Below are 15,507 nucleotides of genomic sequence, written 5' to 3'. Positions count from 1 at the left end.
CTTCGACAGACAGGTTATGATTAATTTTTTTTCAGTGTAGATCTCACTAATGCACACATGTTTACAGCTATTTTGCAATCTTTTGTGAGGGTCAAGTTGACAAAAGCATTCAGTCTGAAGAAGGGTCACGACCCAAAACGTCACCTCTTCCTTCACTCCATAGATGCTGCCTTTCCCGCTGTTTCTCCAGCATTTTTTTCTACCTTGGATTTTTCCAGCATCTGCAGTTCCTTCTTAAACAAAGCATTATATGTGATAATTTAGCACACCGAAAAAGCTGAAATCTGATTTCCAAGTATATGTTTAAAGAGTATAATGAAATTTCAGAAGGTTACATTTGAAGATACAAGTTGAGATGAGTTAAATAGTGCTCACTGTTGAGAAGGCAATGCATAATGCTTAAAGTGAATCTGGTTTAATTATATTTTGTTTATATCTCCTAAGCAACTTATTCCTTATGTGGAGGATGAAAGTACAAAACATGAAGATCATAGCTTGGCAAATCAACTCCGTTTGGCAAGTGAAGAGAGGCGGGAAATAGTGGAGGTAAATAAGGTACAGAAACACTTTGAAAGGTTTATCCAAGTATATTTTAATTGTTTTAAAGTTTACAAAAGCATTAGCGGACAGACGAGATGGAAATAATTTGCTGTAAAGTTTTATGCTCAACGAGATCGGGAAGTGAACGATGGAAAGAAAGTGGTGCTGCACTAGCATCGTTGCAACATTTCTCAGACAAGGACCTGCTAGAATTTGAGATCATCGGTCTGATTTAGTAGCCAGCAGCAATATACTGTAAATAGCAAGGGAAATTCCATCCTGTTAATCTGGCTGGGTTCCAAAAATAGAGTGAAATGTATATAAACTGCTGTGCCACCTGTTTCCTTATAATTGGTGTTGTTACATTTTATTGATGTGTCTAAAAAAAGAAAGTAGGTTGTGGGAGATTATCCTTTGTTCAAGGTTTATGGGGGAGAATAAAAAGTCCTTTTGATGTTTACATTCTGCTTGCTGAAATCCGTAAATAGGAGGATCTCTGACCATTTCAGCTGTTCCAGTAGATCACTAATGGGAACCTGTCTGTACATCCTACAGCTGCCAGCGAGATAGTACCAATGACACATTCAAATAATAAAACTGGGCATTGTTTTAAAACCACAAGCCACCACGTTTTTAAAAAATATCTCCTCATCGGGGTTTGCCACTAGACTGAATAGTCTAGAAGCAGATCAATAGTTATTCTTGCATCAGATTTTGCCTTGCAAATGAAACCCCAAAGTGTGAAATGGCCAGTCAGGACATTAAAGTTCCTCTCTCCAGAAACCACAATACTTCTCCGTTGCCTCTTTAGAGAACAGTTCCCCATCGACCTCTTTTGGAGGGGAGATTCTAGTTCTTTTTCATAAATGCAAATTAACCCTAAAACAAATGAAGTATCCTTCCTTCTGCTGATCCATTGTGGCGGGGACGCGAAGGAGTCCAGCCAAAAATTAATCGGACACGAGTTGAGTGCACTAGACGTGTTTATCCTCTCCAATTCAGCTCCCTACTCCTCCAAGGTCACGGGCGTTGCCTGGCCTTAAATACCAACTCGGGTACCGACCCCGTGACTAGCGCCTCGCACACCAAGACGCCGCCCTCTAGAGCCGATGGTTCGTTGTGACATTGGGTTGCGACCTGGAGCCGCCACATGACCCTCCCCAGAACAATTTATTAAGGTGAAGGTGGAGGCAGGGGTGAGGTGGATGATGCTGAAACTGCCAGAGATGTTTATTTTTCTCCAAGATTTTAATATCGCTGATATCCATCGTAGTGGAACTGATGTTTTGTAGGTTATTGAAATTTGGGAAATTAGTGAAAATTGTCAATTCAGAATTGCATGCATGATCTTCCATAATTTACGGAAGAGTTCAATCCTTAACATATAAAATAGCACATTTCACCACCTATAAAAATGGATTACAAAAATATAACCGTTATGCCCCTGTCCCACTTAGGAAACGTGAACGGAAACCTCTGGAGACTTTGCGCCCCACCCAAGGTTTCCGTGCGGTTCCCGGAGGTTTTTGTCAGTCTCCCTAATGGTTAATGGTTGTAAAAGTGGTTTCCGCTTCTATGTTCCGGCGATTATTTCAAAAAATTCAAAACCGGCCGCGACTAAAAATAGGTTGCCGTTTTAAAAATCGGTAATTTTTTAGTCGAAGTCGATTGCGATGCTAGTTGAAGGTGCTTGCAGGTGGTTGCCGGAGGTTGCAACGTCCGGCAACCACCTTCAACTAGCATCGCAACCGGCAGTAGCCCTTTTGCTTCAGCAGCCTATTAAGAAAGGCAGAAGGGGAAGAGTAAGGGTGAAGAGGGAGCACAAGAAGAGGTCTCAATGGGTGAATGGAGATGATGTGATGGACTGTCCCAGTACACCAGATGACTGTTAGAGAGTGGGGCTGGGCTTTGACACACTTGTGGGGCAGTGGTTGGCAAGCATGCCATTCTTGTCCCTGTCCCTGTACCCCTCATTTTCCTTATCGTACAGGATGGCATTCTGCTGGAACAATTCCTCAAGGTCCCCCTCCTGCTCCCTGGTGAAGGTGTAGGGCATAACCTTCCTCCAGCCCTCACCACCAATGGGGTATCTGCCTCTGATGCTGTGTCAGACACAGGAGAAAGGGCTGCTTTGCTGCCTTCAAATGAGGCAGTGAAGGATGGGCTGGTGGTGGGGACATATACTACCACCCTGGTCTCCTCCTCCAGGGGTCTCTCATGCAGGGCTGCCTCCTCCTGCATTATCACCTCATGTGGAATCACCTCCTGCCACTCCTCCTCTTGGGTGGGCAACACCTGCATGGCAGGTTTTTTTTAGGGTTGTGCCCTCCCTATGTGCTGCTGCCTTTTTGGTGCCATCTCTAAAACACAAGTCTCCTCTCCAACAAACTCTCCAGCTATGAATGAACATGCCCTGGAGTGACAGAGGTCACGTGGTGCTGTTTAAATTACCTTTTTTTTTTCTACTGACCTTTTTTTCACCCCGGAGCTTTTACCTTCGACCACCTTCGAGTACCTACGACTAGCATCACGACCTACTACAACTGGCTTCGACTAGACCTATGACTAAAAAAGTATAGATTTTTCCCACGGCGACCTATTTTTAGTCGCGGTCAATTTTTAACATCTTGAAAAATACACTGCGACAGCTGAAGCCTCAACTACGCGGAGACCACTCTCAACCATGAAGGAGAGTGAAAAAGACCTCCTACGACCTCGTGGCGATCTTCTCACGACTATATGTCGTGGGCAAGATTGCCAGAACTCGCGTTGGAGGTCGCCCAAGTGGGACAGGGGCTTAAGCATCTGTTTGTATCACTGAGAAGTCATAATCCATCATGTTCATTTAATGGCATTCTAAATAGCGTTTATCATAACCTGCCTGTGTTAAAGGAATACTTCCAATTTATTAAAGATGTCTCCTGTTACAATACAATACAATATACAATACACATTTATTGTCATTTGAGCCCCAGTGAGACTCAAACGAAATTTTGTTCCACAGCCATACAAACAAAAACAATGTCCTACAGACATACACACAATTAAGTTCACACAAACATCCATCACAGTGAACCCACTGTGATGGAAGGCAAAAGTCTTTTCTCTTTTGTTGTTTGCTGCTTCACAATCAGAAAATGACTTAGGGTCCTGTGTGGCAGTCTGACATTAACTAGTGTGCAGGAGGCAGAGGGCAAGGGGACATGGAAGAGCCCTGAGGATTCCTGGAAGATACTGATGTGTTGGTGAATGGCATTCTACAAAGCATTCAAATTGTGCAGAAGCGATCATTACAATTTTCTATCTAGAATCAATTTCCTTCACTTTACTGATAACACGTAAACCAGATCCTCAAGTTTATAATTACAAAACATTATGTACCAGACCATGCGTAGTACAGTTATGTTTTTTTATGAGATAGAGCCAAACAGCCGACAAGCACTGAAACAGGCCCTTCAACCCAGCACGTACAGTCATCTAATCGAGCTACTTCCATTTGACCGCTCCTGGCCCTTATCCCTCTAAACCTTTCCAAGTATCTTTTAAATGTCATAATTGTACAGGCCTCTACCACTTTCCATAGCAGCCTGATCAACATATGCACCACTGTCTGTGTGAACCAGTTGTCCCTCAGGTCCATTTTAAATCTTTCCCCTCTCACCTACACTTAGTTTTAGACTCCAGTGAACTGAGGAAAATACTTTAATCTATACCCCTCAGGATTTTATAAACTTCTATAAGGTTACATCTCAGCCTCTCACCCTCCAGGGATAAAAGACCCATCCTTGCCAACCTCGCCTTATAACAAACATTTCAGACCCATGTTAATCTTTTTCCATGTTAATCTTTTTTTCATCCTTTCTAGTTTCACGACATCCTTCCTGTAGTAGGTTGACCACAATAGTACACAATCCTCCAGATGTGGCCTAATAGGGACCTTGTACAGCTCTAGCAAGACGTCCCAACTCCTGCACTATCTCCCTGTGTTCCCATTTTTATGGAACTTTGTATCTATAGCCTGGGGTCTCTCTGTTCTACGACACTTCCCATGACTACCACCTTGCAGAAAATTGAGGACGCAGCCTAGACCATCACACAAACCAACCACCCTTTTACACCATTTACACCTCACGCTGCCTCAGCAAGGCCAGCAGCATAATCAAGGACAAGTTGCTCTCTGGCCACTCCCTCTTCTCCCCTCTCCCATCGGGCAAAAGATATAGAAGTGTGAAAACACACCTCCAGATTCTCAACCTGAAATGTCGCCCATTCCTTCTCTCCAGAGATGCTGCCTGTCCTGCTGAGTTACTGCAGCATTTTGTGTCTATCTCCAGATTCAGGGACAGTTTGTTCCCAGCTGATATCAGGCAACAACTAGATAGTCGTCCTGAACTACTATCTATCTCTGGACACCCTTGGACTATAATTGATTGGTCTTTACTGGCTTATCTTGCGCTAAACGATATTCCCTTTATGTACTGTAGATGGTTTAATTGTAATCATGTATTGTTTATCTGCTGACTGGTTAGCACACAACAAATGCTTTTCACTGTATCTCGGTACTGTATCTCGGTACACGTGACAATAAACCAAAATAAACTCAAAACTAAAAAAACTAAACTAAACGCAGGCAGGTGGGACTAGTGTATAGGGGACATGTTGGTCGGTGTGGGCAAGTCGGGCTGAAGGGCCACCATCACTATCTTTGTAAGGGTGTTTTTGGCGCTTTGAAGATTGTTTGAACCAGCTCAGTGGGGAGATGAGAACCTGAGATGAGAATCAGGCGGAGAAACAAAGCTAAAAGTATAAGTTAGAAACAAATAAACATTGGAAACAAATGCATGCAGCTAGTTGGGTCAGAGTTAACGAAACAAATTTGAAGGCGATGTATGTGGATGGAAACCAATACATAAAACAGTGAAAAGCCACCTCGGTACGGAACTGTTGCAAACTTTGTACTATTAAATAGTACAAACCGCTACATACTTAGGCTTGCGTTATTATGGTCTAGTTTACCTTGCATAACTAATAATTTACTTGTATATTTATTGGTTTTGTTTTGTTTAATGTGTCTGTAAATTCCCAGAAAGTAAGAAGTTCATTGATCCAATCCTGGTTCCTGCAGATTGGAGCCCATAATTCAACAAAGGAGTGACAGAGAAAGCAGGAATTACCAACCTGTGAGCCTGCCAAAAACAGAGGGGAAGATGTTGAATCTATTATAATAGATATGTTATAAAGTGACTTAAAAAAATTAATATTGTGACTGTCAACATGAGTATATAAGGAAAATTGTGACTGGATAATCTATTGAAGTTCTTTGAGGATGTGTTATATAGAGTAAGGTTCCTGAGAATTCCACATCTTAAAGTCCACATGTTGATCTGGATTGCTGCCTTGTAAGAGTTTTGAAGCTGACATGTGTGACTTCCTTCGTTAATGTACAAGCATCCTTTATCTCCAAAGAGAAGCATTGTGGTAACAATGGTCAAGAACGTTAACTTTAAGTTAAAATGTCACAATTGAAATTTATGTGAGGCAAAACATTTGGCTTTTATATTGAAGTGAAACATCAACAAATAACTGCAGTGACCGTTCAACTTGTGCGAGCTATTGTCGCGAGCATCGCTTATCTTTTGCTGGTGGCATTTTTTTCATTTTAAATGTTAAAATCTGATTGTAAGGGCACTACTTAGTTTCACGGATATCAACGTTTTGTGGTGTAAATGGAGACCCTGCCTGTAATGAAACAATTCAGCAAGTGACCACAATGTGTCAGAACTAGAAGGGCAATAAACTGGGGGAGGGTCCTAGGGAAGAGGCAGATTGGTTGGTTCCTACGTGGAATGACCGAGCATTAATGGTTATTAATAATTAACTCAAATTCTGAAAAATTAAATAACTAGCTAACTCATCAAATAAGGTTTAGCGCACTTGCCACACCATCCGGCTGAGATGACCATCTTCACGTCTGAACAGCAGTCAGGGATTCCTCTCATAATCTTATACACTATAAGATCACCCCACATATTCCTGCACTCCAAGGAGTAGAGTCCCAGCCTTCACAACCTCTCCCTAGAGCTCAGACCTTCAAGTCCTGGCAACATCCTCGTAAATCTTCTCTGTACCCTTTCCAGCTTGACAACATATTTCTTATAACACGGTGCCCAGAACCGAACACAATACGCTAATTGCTGCCTGAACTGAACACAATGCTCTAACTGCTGCAACATGACCTCCCAACTTATATATACAATACTCTGGCTGACGAAGGCTAATGCGCCAAAAGGCTTTTTGACCTCCCGATCTACCTGCGACTCGACCGTCAAGGAACCATACACCTGCACTCCTAGATCCCTCTGCTCTATAGACTTTCAGAAAGCATTTGTAAGGTCCCACATAGGAGATTAGTGGGCAAAATTAGGACACATGGTATTGGGGGTAGAATGCTGACATGGATAGAGAAGTGGTTAGCAGACACGAAACAAAGAGTAGGGATTAACGGGTCCCTTTCAGAATGGCAAGCAGTGACTAGTGGGATACCGCAAGGCTTGGTGCTGGGACCGCAGCTATTTACAATATTTGCAAATTTGCAGATGACACAAAGCTGGGTGGCAGTGTGAACTGTGAGGAGGATGTTATGAGAATGCGGGGTGACTTGGACAGGTTGGGGGAGTGGGCAGATGCATGGCAGATGAAGTTTAATGCGGATAAATGTGAGGTTATCCACTTTGGTAGCAAAAACAGGAAGACAGATTACTATCTAAATGGCGTCAAGTTGGGAAAAGGGGAAGTACAACGGGATCTGGGGGTCCTTGTACATCAGTCTATGAAAGTAAGCATGCAGGTACAGCAGGCAGTGAAGAAAGCGAATGGCATGTTGGCCTTTATAACAAGAGGAATCGAATATAGGAGCAAAGAGTTCCTTCTGCAGTTGTGCAGAGCCCTAGTGAGCCCACACCTGGAGTATTGTGTGCAGTTTTGGTCCCCTAATTTGAGGAAGGACATTCTTGCTATTGAGGGAGTGCAGCGTAGGTTTACAAGGTTAATTCCCGGGATGGCGGGACTGTCATATGCTGAGAGAATGGAGCAGCTGGGCTGGTACACTCTGGAGTTTAGAAGGATGAGAGGGCATCTCATTGAAACATAGAAGATTGTTAAGGGCTTGGACATGTTAGAGGCAGGAAACATGTTCCTGATGTTGGGGGAGTTTAGAACCAGGGACCAGAGTTTAAGAATAAGGAGTAAGCCATTTAGAACGGAGACGAGGAAACACTTTTTCTCACAGAGAGTGGTGAGTCTGTGGAATTCTCTGCCTCAGAGGGTGGGGAAAGCAGGTTCTCTGGATGCTTTCAAGAGAGAGCTAGATAGGGCTCTTCAAAATAGCGGAGTCAGGGGATATGGGGAGAAGGCAGGAACGGTGTACTGATTGTGGATGATCAGCCATGATCACATTGAATGGCGGTGCTAGCTTGAAGGGCCAAATGGCCTGCTCCTGCACGTATTGTCTATTGTCTATTGTATAACGATAACCAGAGCTCCACTGTTCACTGTGCATGTCCTGCCCATGTTAGACTTCCCAAAATGCAACACCTCACATTTCTCTGTATTAAATTCCATCAACTATTCCTCAGCCCACCTGGCCAATCTATCAAGATCCTGCTGCAAATTTTCACAATCATCTTCACTATCTGCAAAACCTCCCACTTTTGTGTAATCTACAAATTTGCTAATCTTGCCGTGTACGTTCTCACCCAAATCATTGATATAGATGACAAACAGTAACGGGCCCAGCACCGAACCCTGAGGCACATCACTGGTATCCTAGGATCCCATGTGATCTAATCTTCCAGAGCAGCCTACCATGTGGAACATTGTCGAATGCTTTGCAGAAATCCATGCATACAACATCTACAGCTCTGCCCTCATCAACCTTTTTGGTCACATCTTCAAAAATCTAAATCAGATTTGTGAGACACAACCTCCCAGACAAAACATCTCCAGGCCTGCAACTGTTGGCTGTGAGAAGGTCCATGCTTGGCCATAATGATGGCCGATGTGCTCTGCGAGCCTGTCTTCACTGCCACGGTTTGCAGATTTACAATTTCCATTTTCTCAAAAATTACAAATTTAGAAGGGCAGTGGATTAACGCATAAACCCTGTGTTTCACTACACATGTTAATATCTAATGAAATATATGGTATATAGTTCTATCACAGAATTGTTTGTGTTTATAGAAGAAATAACCACCCCCCCCCCCCCCTCCAACTGATAATAGTTCTTCAAACTGGTTGTTATGCCAGTGCAGCCTCAGACAAAGGGCAATGATGAAGATGGAGGGGTAATTGGGACAAGGATCAATCAACCTGGTTTCTTATTGGGAGAGCTTCAGTGCACGTGCCCAGACTACATGAACAGTTCCCCTCATTGTGTTGCTGGCAAGTCCTACCTCTCCGTTCACCTTGGAGCCTCCTCCATTCTCAGACAGTCTTCCAAATCCAGGAGGGAGGATTTTATGTCTGCACCCTCTCCTACCTTGTAATGGCAAAGCAGAACTTCTGAAGCTCTTGTGTTTCCAAGGAAATTCCCCCAAAACAACAGACCCCTAGCCAGGGTATCTGGAGTTGTAGCTGCCTCCAGAAAGAGTTACGAGCCCTTGAGAAGTTTCTGCAAAACCAGATTTTAAGATAAATGGAAATGGATTTTGTCCCTGAAGATCGGTCATTTTAATTATTTATAACACATCGTGTCCAAGCTGGCCTTCATTCATCTTATACATTCCAAGTATCTGTGCTAAAACAATTTACCAAAGCACTAAACTACAAGCAACATCTATTCATGTTTTTTTTCTTTCATTTATTCCTGTGATAATCCCAGCAGAGCATTCAAATCTTCAATGTTGGATTTTTTGTCTAATGCGAACACACATGCCTCACACGTCCCACATTTCTTTTGTTGGTTACATCTAGGTGGCCTAAGATGCTTGAACATCCTATTATGATTATATCACAGTGGATTTACAGCTGTCACTAGAAGCCTTGGATATTCTGCTAGGATTATCACAGGAATTAATGAAAGAAAAAAAAACAAGATATTGCTTGTAGCTTTGTGCTTTGGTAAATAGTTTTCGGACAGACACTTTACAATTATTTAAAATGAACAAACATTCAGAACTAAGTCGTTGGAAGGGGGTAAAAGCATTGCAATAATGTTAATAATTGTAATATTGTAAGTTACATGGTTATTTCTATTCTCCTCTCCCAGCTCTGTACTACCTTAAACTACTGAGACTATTGCGCTGTTCAGGAAATAGTCTGTTTGACTTGGTACCTATCATATATGAATAGTAATCTGTAAATGGAAAAAAAATTCCAGAGGGAATATTGTGTGTGGAATTATCTTCCATTGATTATTTTTAAGTCAAGAGTGTTTTATTGTCATATGTCCCAAACAGAACAATGACATTCTTAGTTGCAGCAAAACAACAAAACATGTAAAAAATAGTACTGTAAATAATGTAATAAACGAAAAAACTCCTGCATACATACTGTACATAGATACATACATCAAACAATAATAATGCAAAAAAACAAAACCAATGCCTCCAAGTCTATGTAGTTCAGAGCTTATTTGGAGGTTGTAGTGTTTCATAGCCTAATGGCTCCTATATCTTCTTCCTGATGGCAGGAGTGAAATGAGTGTGTGGCCAGGGTGGTGTGGGTCTCTGATGATGCTGGCTGTCTTTTTGAGGCAGCGACTCCTGTAAATTCCTTTGATGGTGAGGAGGTCAGCACCCATGATGGAATGGGAAGTGTTCACAACTTTTTGCAGTCTTCTTCACTCCTGGGCATTCATGTTGTCGAACCAGGCCGTGATGCAACCAGTCAGTATGCTCTCTACTGTACACCTGTAGAGGTTCAAGAGAGTCCTCTCTGACATACCAAATCTCCGCAATCTTCCCAGAATGAAGAGGCATTGATGAGCTTTCCTTATAATTGCATCAGTGTACTAGGTTCAGGTAAGACCTTCAGAGATGTACACACCCAGGAATTTGAAGCTTTTGACTTCACCATTGTCTCATCGATATAGACAGGTTTGTGGGTCCTCATCCTTCATCTTGTAAAGTCAACAATCAGTTCCATGTTCTTACTGACATTGAGAGCCAGGTTATTGTGCTGGTACCATTTGGTCAGTCATCTGCCTCATCGTCCTAAATCCGTCCAACAATGATGGTGTAATCGGCGAACTTAAAGATGGAATTTGTACAGTGTCTGGCTACATAGTCATGAGTATAGAGTGAGTAGAGCAGGGGGCTGAGCATGTAGCCTTGAGGTGCTCCCGTACTGACGGTTATCAAGGAAGAAGTGTTGCTACCAATTTGTACAGACTGCGGTCCGTTGATGAGGAAGTGTCCAGCATGAGTCTGTTAATCTGCATGTTAGCAATGAGGCATTCCTATGAAGCGCTGGCAAATAAAGTAAAAGAGATGTCTGTTACTGACATCATGGTTTCCTAAATTTTTTGTCTTTCTTCTTTGCAGAAACTTAAACAGAAAAACCAGCACCTGAAGCAAATAATGGATCAACTACGTAACCTGATTTGGGACATTAATGCAATGTTGGCAATGAGAAACTGAACCAGGCTACTGAGCCTGTTGTTTATATTGATTGAATGTATACGTGTGTTGATGGTGATAATCAGGCCCAGCACCTGCTAATCAGGTTTGCTGGCTGAAGTCTATTTCAAAAAGTAATGCAAAGGAAGGGTGCCTTAATATGGAGTGCACAGAAAAAAATATCCAGAGCTGAAGGTCACTTTGTGAACTGTATATTAATTTGAGAAATGTATTTAATGTGTTTGTGCAGCAACTATCTGGTTGGTGGTGGAAGGTATAACACTAATTCTGAAGGGCAATAGGACAAGTGCTTTAAAGGAGAATTTTAACCATGTGGCAGCTCTATTTCTGATCCACATTCCTGTACTGCGCAGCTAACTGCTACAGCATTAGTGTCTTTACCTTTCTGTCTTTAATTAGGTTGTGTTTTATTTTTCTTTTGAGAATTTGTGTTACATTTGTGGTTGAGTCTTTTTGTTTCTTGATGTCCTGATGTTAGAATGTCCACTGCTGCTGCCTTTGAAACTGGACATGTTCCACAAGCTCAAAATAATATTCAACATCCCTGTACTCAACCAAAGTTTAGATCCCCAATACATCAATCCAGACTTATAGCCTGCCTGTCTATTCTAATCCATTTGCTTTGCTTAGAAATCACTCCATGGAACAATACTGTTCCAGTTCATTCTGCATATTGCTTAGAAATCCCAATGTTAGGCGGCTTTTTGGAAATTAGTTGCTTATTGCCGCTAAGCTACAAAGCTTTATTTTGATAACTCAATATCTTAGCGAATTTGTTCCAGGGTACTGTAAAATATTTTCGGTAATTTAAGACCCATTTTATAAAATGATCGCAAGGTTTTTTGATAAAAAGTGAACAGCTTTAAACAGTTGCAAGTTTGTAAAAAGAAATTGTATCCTAAAACTAAATACCATAAGTGACAAGGCAACACAATCCACACTCATCATACACCTCAAGAATTAGCTCAAGTGGCTTACGATGGCTGGCTATTCAGAAAATACAGTTATATTTTCTAATATATAGTTGCATTTGTATCCAGGGTCTTAGTTTTTGGACGGCAAATTAAAGCATGCCAATGCTGACACTCCATGTAGATTTACGAAGGTAATCTGATGAGACTGCTAACGAGTGGGATCAACACCTCATCCTTATCAAGATAAAACTTGCATTTATTATTGAAAAATGTATTGTCTGGTATTTCTTGTGCAATTTGGTCCTTGATTATATGCAATATTAAGCCTGCAAAATCTGACTGCAATGTTTGAACGCCAGAGTTCCTGAATTGATTTTAAAATAACGGTAGCGCAGCAGTCAAGTTCGGGTTCGATCCTGACTATGGGTGCTGGTCGGTGCGGATTCGATGGGCCGAAGGGCCTATTCCAGCGCTGTACCTCTAGACTAAATTTATAGAAACATATAAAATTATAAAAGGACTGGACAAACTAGATGTAGGAAAAATGTTCCCAATGTTGGGGGAGTCCAGAACCAGGGGCCACAGTCTAAGAATAAAGGGGAGGCCATTTAAAACTGAGATGAGAAAAACCTTTCTCACCCAGAGAGTTGTGAATTTGTGGAATTCTCTGTCACAGTAGGCACAGGATGCATTTAAAAGAGAGTTGGATAGAGCTCTTGAGGCTAGCGGAATCAAGGGGGATGGGGAGAAGGCAGGCACAGATTACTGATTGTGGATGATCAGCCATGATCACAATGAATGGCGGTGCTGGCTCGAAGGGCCGAATGGCCTCCTGCACCTATTTTCTATGTTTCTATGTAAACTAAACTAAAGAGAATTATTACCCAAACCGCCCAACTAGGTATGGATATATATATTTTTTCCTTCTCCTTTGACACCTCTCTGTAAGCAACTTCTCAATTTGTGTGTGTGCCCATTGTTCACTCATTAATGCCATGCTGTAAGGGGAATGCCCAGGATAACACCTCTCATTTCAGAGTAATTAGTTTAACCAGAAACCTTAAAGAATGGACAACTCTGACTTTAATGTCTGCCTAGCAGAATTGGAGCTCAGCACTCCAGATAGCATCTTCTAACGAATATACAAGGAGATTAATTTGATTTTTCATCTTCTAACTGTTGTAATAATTCGACACGCATTTGAAGCTTTCCAGGCCTTAAAGCTGCTAAAGGGAACTGGGTGAGGTGCTGCGGAACTTCTTTGCATTGGGTGCAAAGATTTGGACCAAATTCCCTTGGGTCCATAATTTGCAAAGATTTCATAATTTCTAGGAGCAGAATTAGGCCATCAAGTCGATAATCATACGTGTTCAATCATGGCTGATCAATTGTTCCCTATCAACCCCATTCTTTTCCCTTTTCCCCATAACCTCTGACACCTGTACTGATCAAGAATCTATCTATCTCCACCTTAAAAATATCAATTGAATTGGCCTCCACTGCAGTCTGGCGATGAATTCCACAGATTTGCCACCCACTGAATAAAGAAGTTAGTCCTCATCTCCATTCTGAAGGTACATCCTTTTATTCTGAGGCTACGGCCTCTGGTCCTAGACTCTCCCATTCATGGAAACATCCTCTCCACGTTCACTCTATCCAGGCCTTTCACTCTTCAGTAAGCTTCAATATGGTCCCGCTCATCCTTCGAAACTTCAGCAAGTTCAGGCCCATCAAATACTCATTTACTCCTGGGCACGATGCAGAGCATCCCCTTATAGTCCAACAGGACTGAAAGATAGAGCATGGTTATACTGCTGCAGGATGGGGAGGAGAGCTCTTGGCAAGAGCCATCCAGGGTGGTTTGAACAGTCGGTGTTGGTTGCCAGGCAAAACCAGTAACCGTGGAGGAGCAGGAAGATGATTGCTGCAAACCTCTGCTGCTGAGGGGTGGCACAGCTGGTAGCAGTTGCTGCCTCGCAACGCCAGAACGCCTAGTTCAAGCCTGAACTCCGGTGCTGTCTGTGTGGTGTTTGTATGTTCTCCCAGTGATCGCCTGGGTTTCCTCTGGGTGCTCCAGTTTCCTGACACGTCCCAAAGATATGTGGGCTTGTTGGTAAATTGCCCCTCGTTTGTAGGGAATGGATGCTGATGTGGGATAACATGGAACTAGTATGAACGGGTGATTGATGGTCAGCGTGGACGCGGTGGGCTAAAAGGGCCTGTCTCCATCCTGTATCTTTCAATCAACCTGAGAGCGGACATCACTCTACCAGCTGGATCCATAGTTGTTCTTCCAGGATGGGGCACCAGCAGTTCTAGTGAATCTGTTGCAGAATAGGTTCAAAGGTCAGTTTATTGTCACATGCACCAAATAAGGTACAGTGAAATTCGATTGAATTCATGAATGTCTGAACACTAATAGTAGCAGTCCGAGCTTCTACAGACCAGAAAGTGACCCGAGTTTATGTTCTAATCTTTGAATACCGGATGCTGTTGGTCACATTTTGTCCTCTCAACATTATGAATATGGAAACTTTTTTTCCAGCGTTCTATTCGCTCATCAACATTGTTCCCATACCATTCCTATTGAACGCTTTGTATGGGTCTGAATAGCATATTAAAATATTTTAGACAGAAGGATGCTGGTTTACAGAAAAAGATACAAAATGCTCCGTTTGTTAGCTCGGGGAACATGGATAGGTGACGATTCGGGTTTGGATGCTTCACACTGCAGTGGTTGGGGAGGGAAACAGCTGGAAGAGAGGTGGGGTGGGAAGAAGCTTTGCAGGTGATAGGTGAACACAGTATAGGGGGATTTGATAGGCAGATGGTTGGACAAAGGAAATAAATGAAAAGACATGCACCCCCTCTAACCTCGTCTTACTGCATTTAGTGCTCCTGATGTGACCTTTACATGGGTGAGACTAAGAGTAGCCGAGGCCACTATTTCACTGAACACTTGTGCTCGGTCTGCCACGGCCTACGGGATCTCTCAGTTGCTGTGTTAACTCACATTCCCATTTCCACATTGACCTTTCTATGGCTGCGCCTCCTCCATTGTCAAAGTGAAGACACGTGCAAACCGGAGGAACAACACCTCATGGCCAGCTTTGTGAGCTTACAACCCAACAGTATGAATATTGAATTCGCGACATTTTAGGTAGCTATCCTACAACGACCCTCGCACTCCCACAACATTTATCCTCCATCTGGATGCGCATCCATCTCTCCCTACCCCTTCCATCTATATTCCTCCCTTTGATTTCACATTAGGCGCCTCTTCCCTTATTCACACTTTTGTCTTTTCATCTTTGGCCCTTGTCATCTGCCTATCACCACCTCCCTTCCCCGTCACTTGTATTCACCTATCAGCTGCAAAACTTGGTCCTGCCTCCACCTATCTTCCAGCTTGCTCC

The 15,507-nt window shown here is 42.6% G+C and overlaps 1 protein-coding gene across 3 annotated transcripts in view; it reads left to right on the top strand.

The window, feature by feature from the left end:
• med30 (mediator complex subunit 30) overlaps positions 1-15,507 on the top strand; it is a 53,114-nt gene that overhangs the window by 27,227 nt on the left and 10,380 nt on the right. The window contains exons 4-5 of one of the 3 annotated variants that reach the window (XR_004411676.1): positions 445-555; positions 11,082-11,658. Coding sequence is in view for 2 of the 3 variants with exons in the window: in XM_033019207.1 (XP_032875098.1) it covers positions 445-555; positions 11,082-11,177 (207 nt within the window). In the remaining variant the exon portion in view is untranslated. Of the gene's footprint in view, positions 1-444; positions 556-11,081; positions 14,744-15,507 lie in introns of those variants that run through there. The other 2 variants (XM_033019207.1, XM_033019208.1) reach the window with 2 other exon arrangements.

The sequence above is a fragment of the Amblyraja radiata genome, chromosome 4 (genome assembly GCF_010909765.2).
Source record: "Amblyraja radiata isolate CabotCenter1 chromosome 4, sAmbRad1.1.pri, whole genome shotgun sequence".
NCBI lineage: Eukaryota > Metazoa > Chordata > Chondrichthyes > Rajiformes > Rajidae > Amblyraja > Amblyraja radiata.
This window is presented reverse-complemented; position numbering and strand designations above follow the sequence as displayed.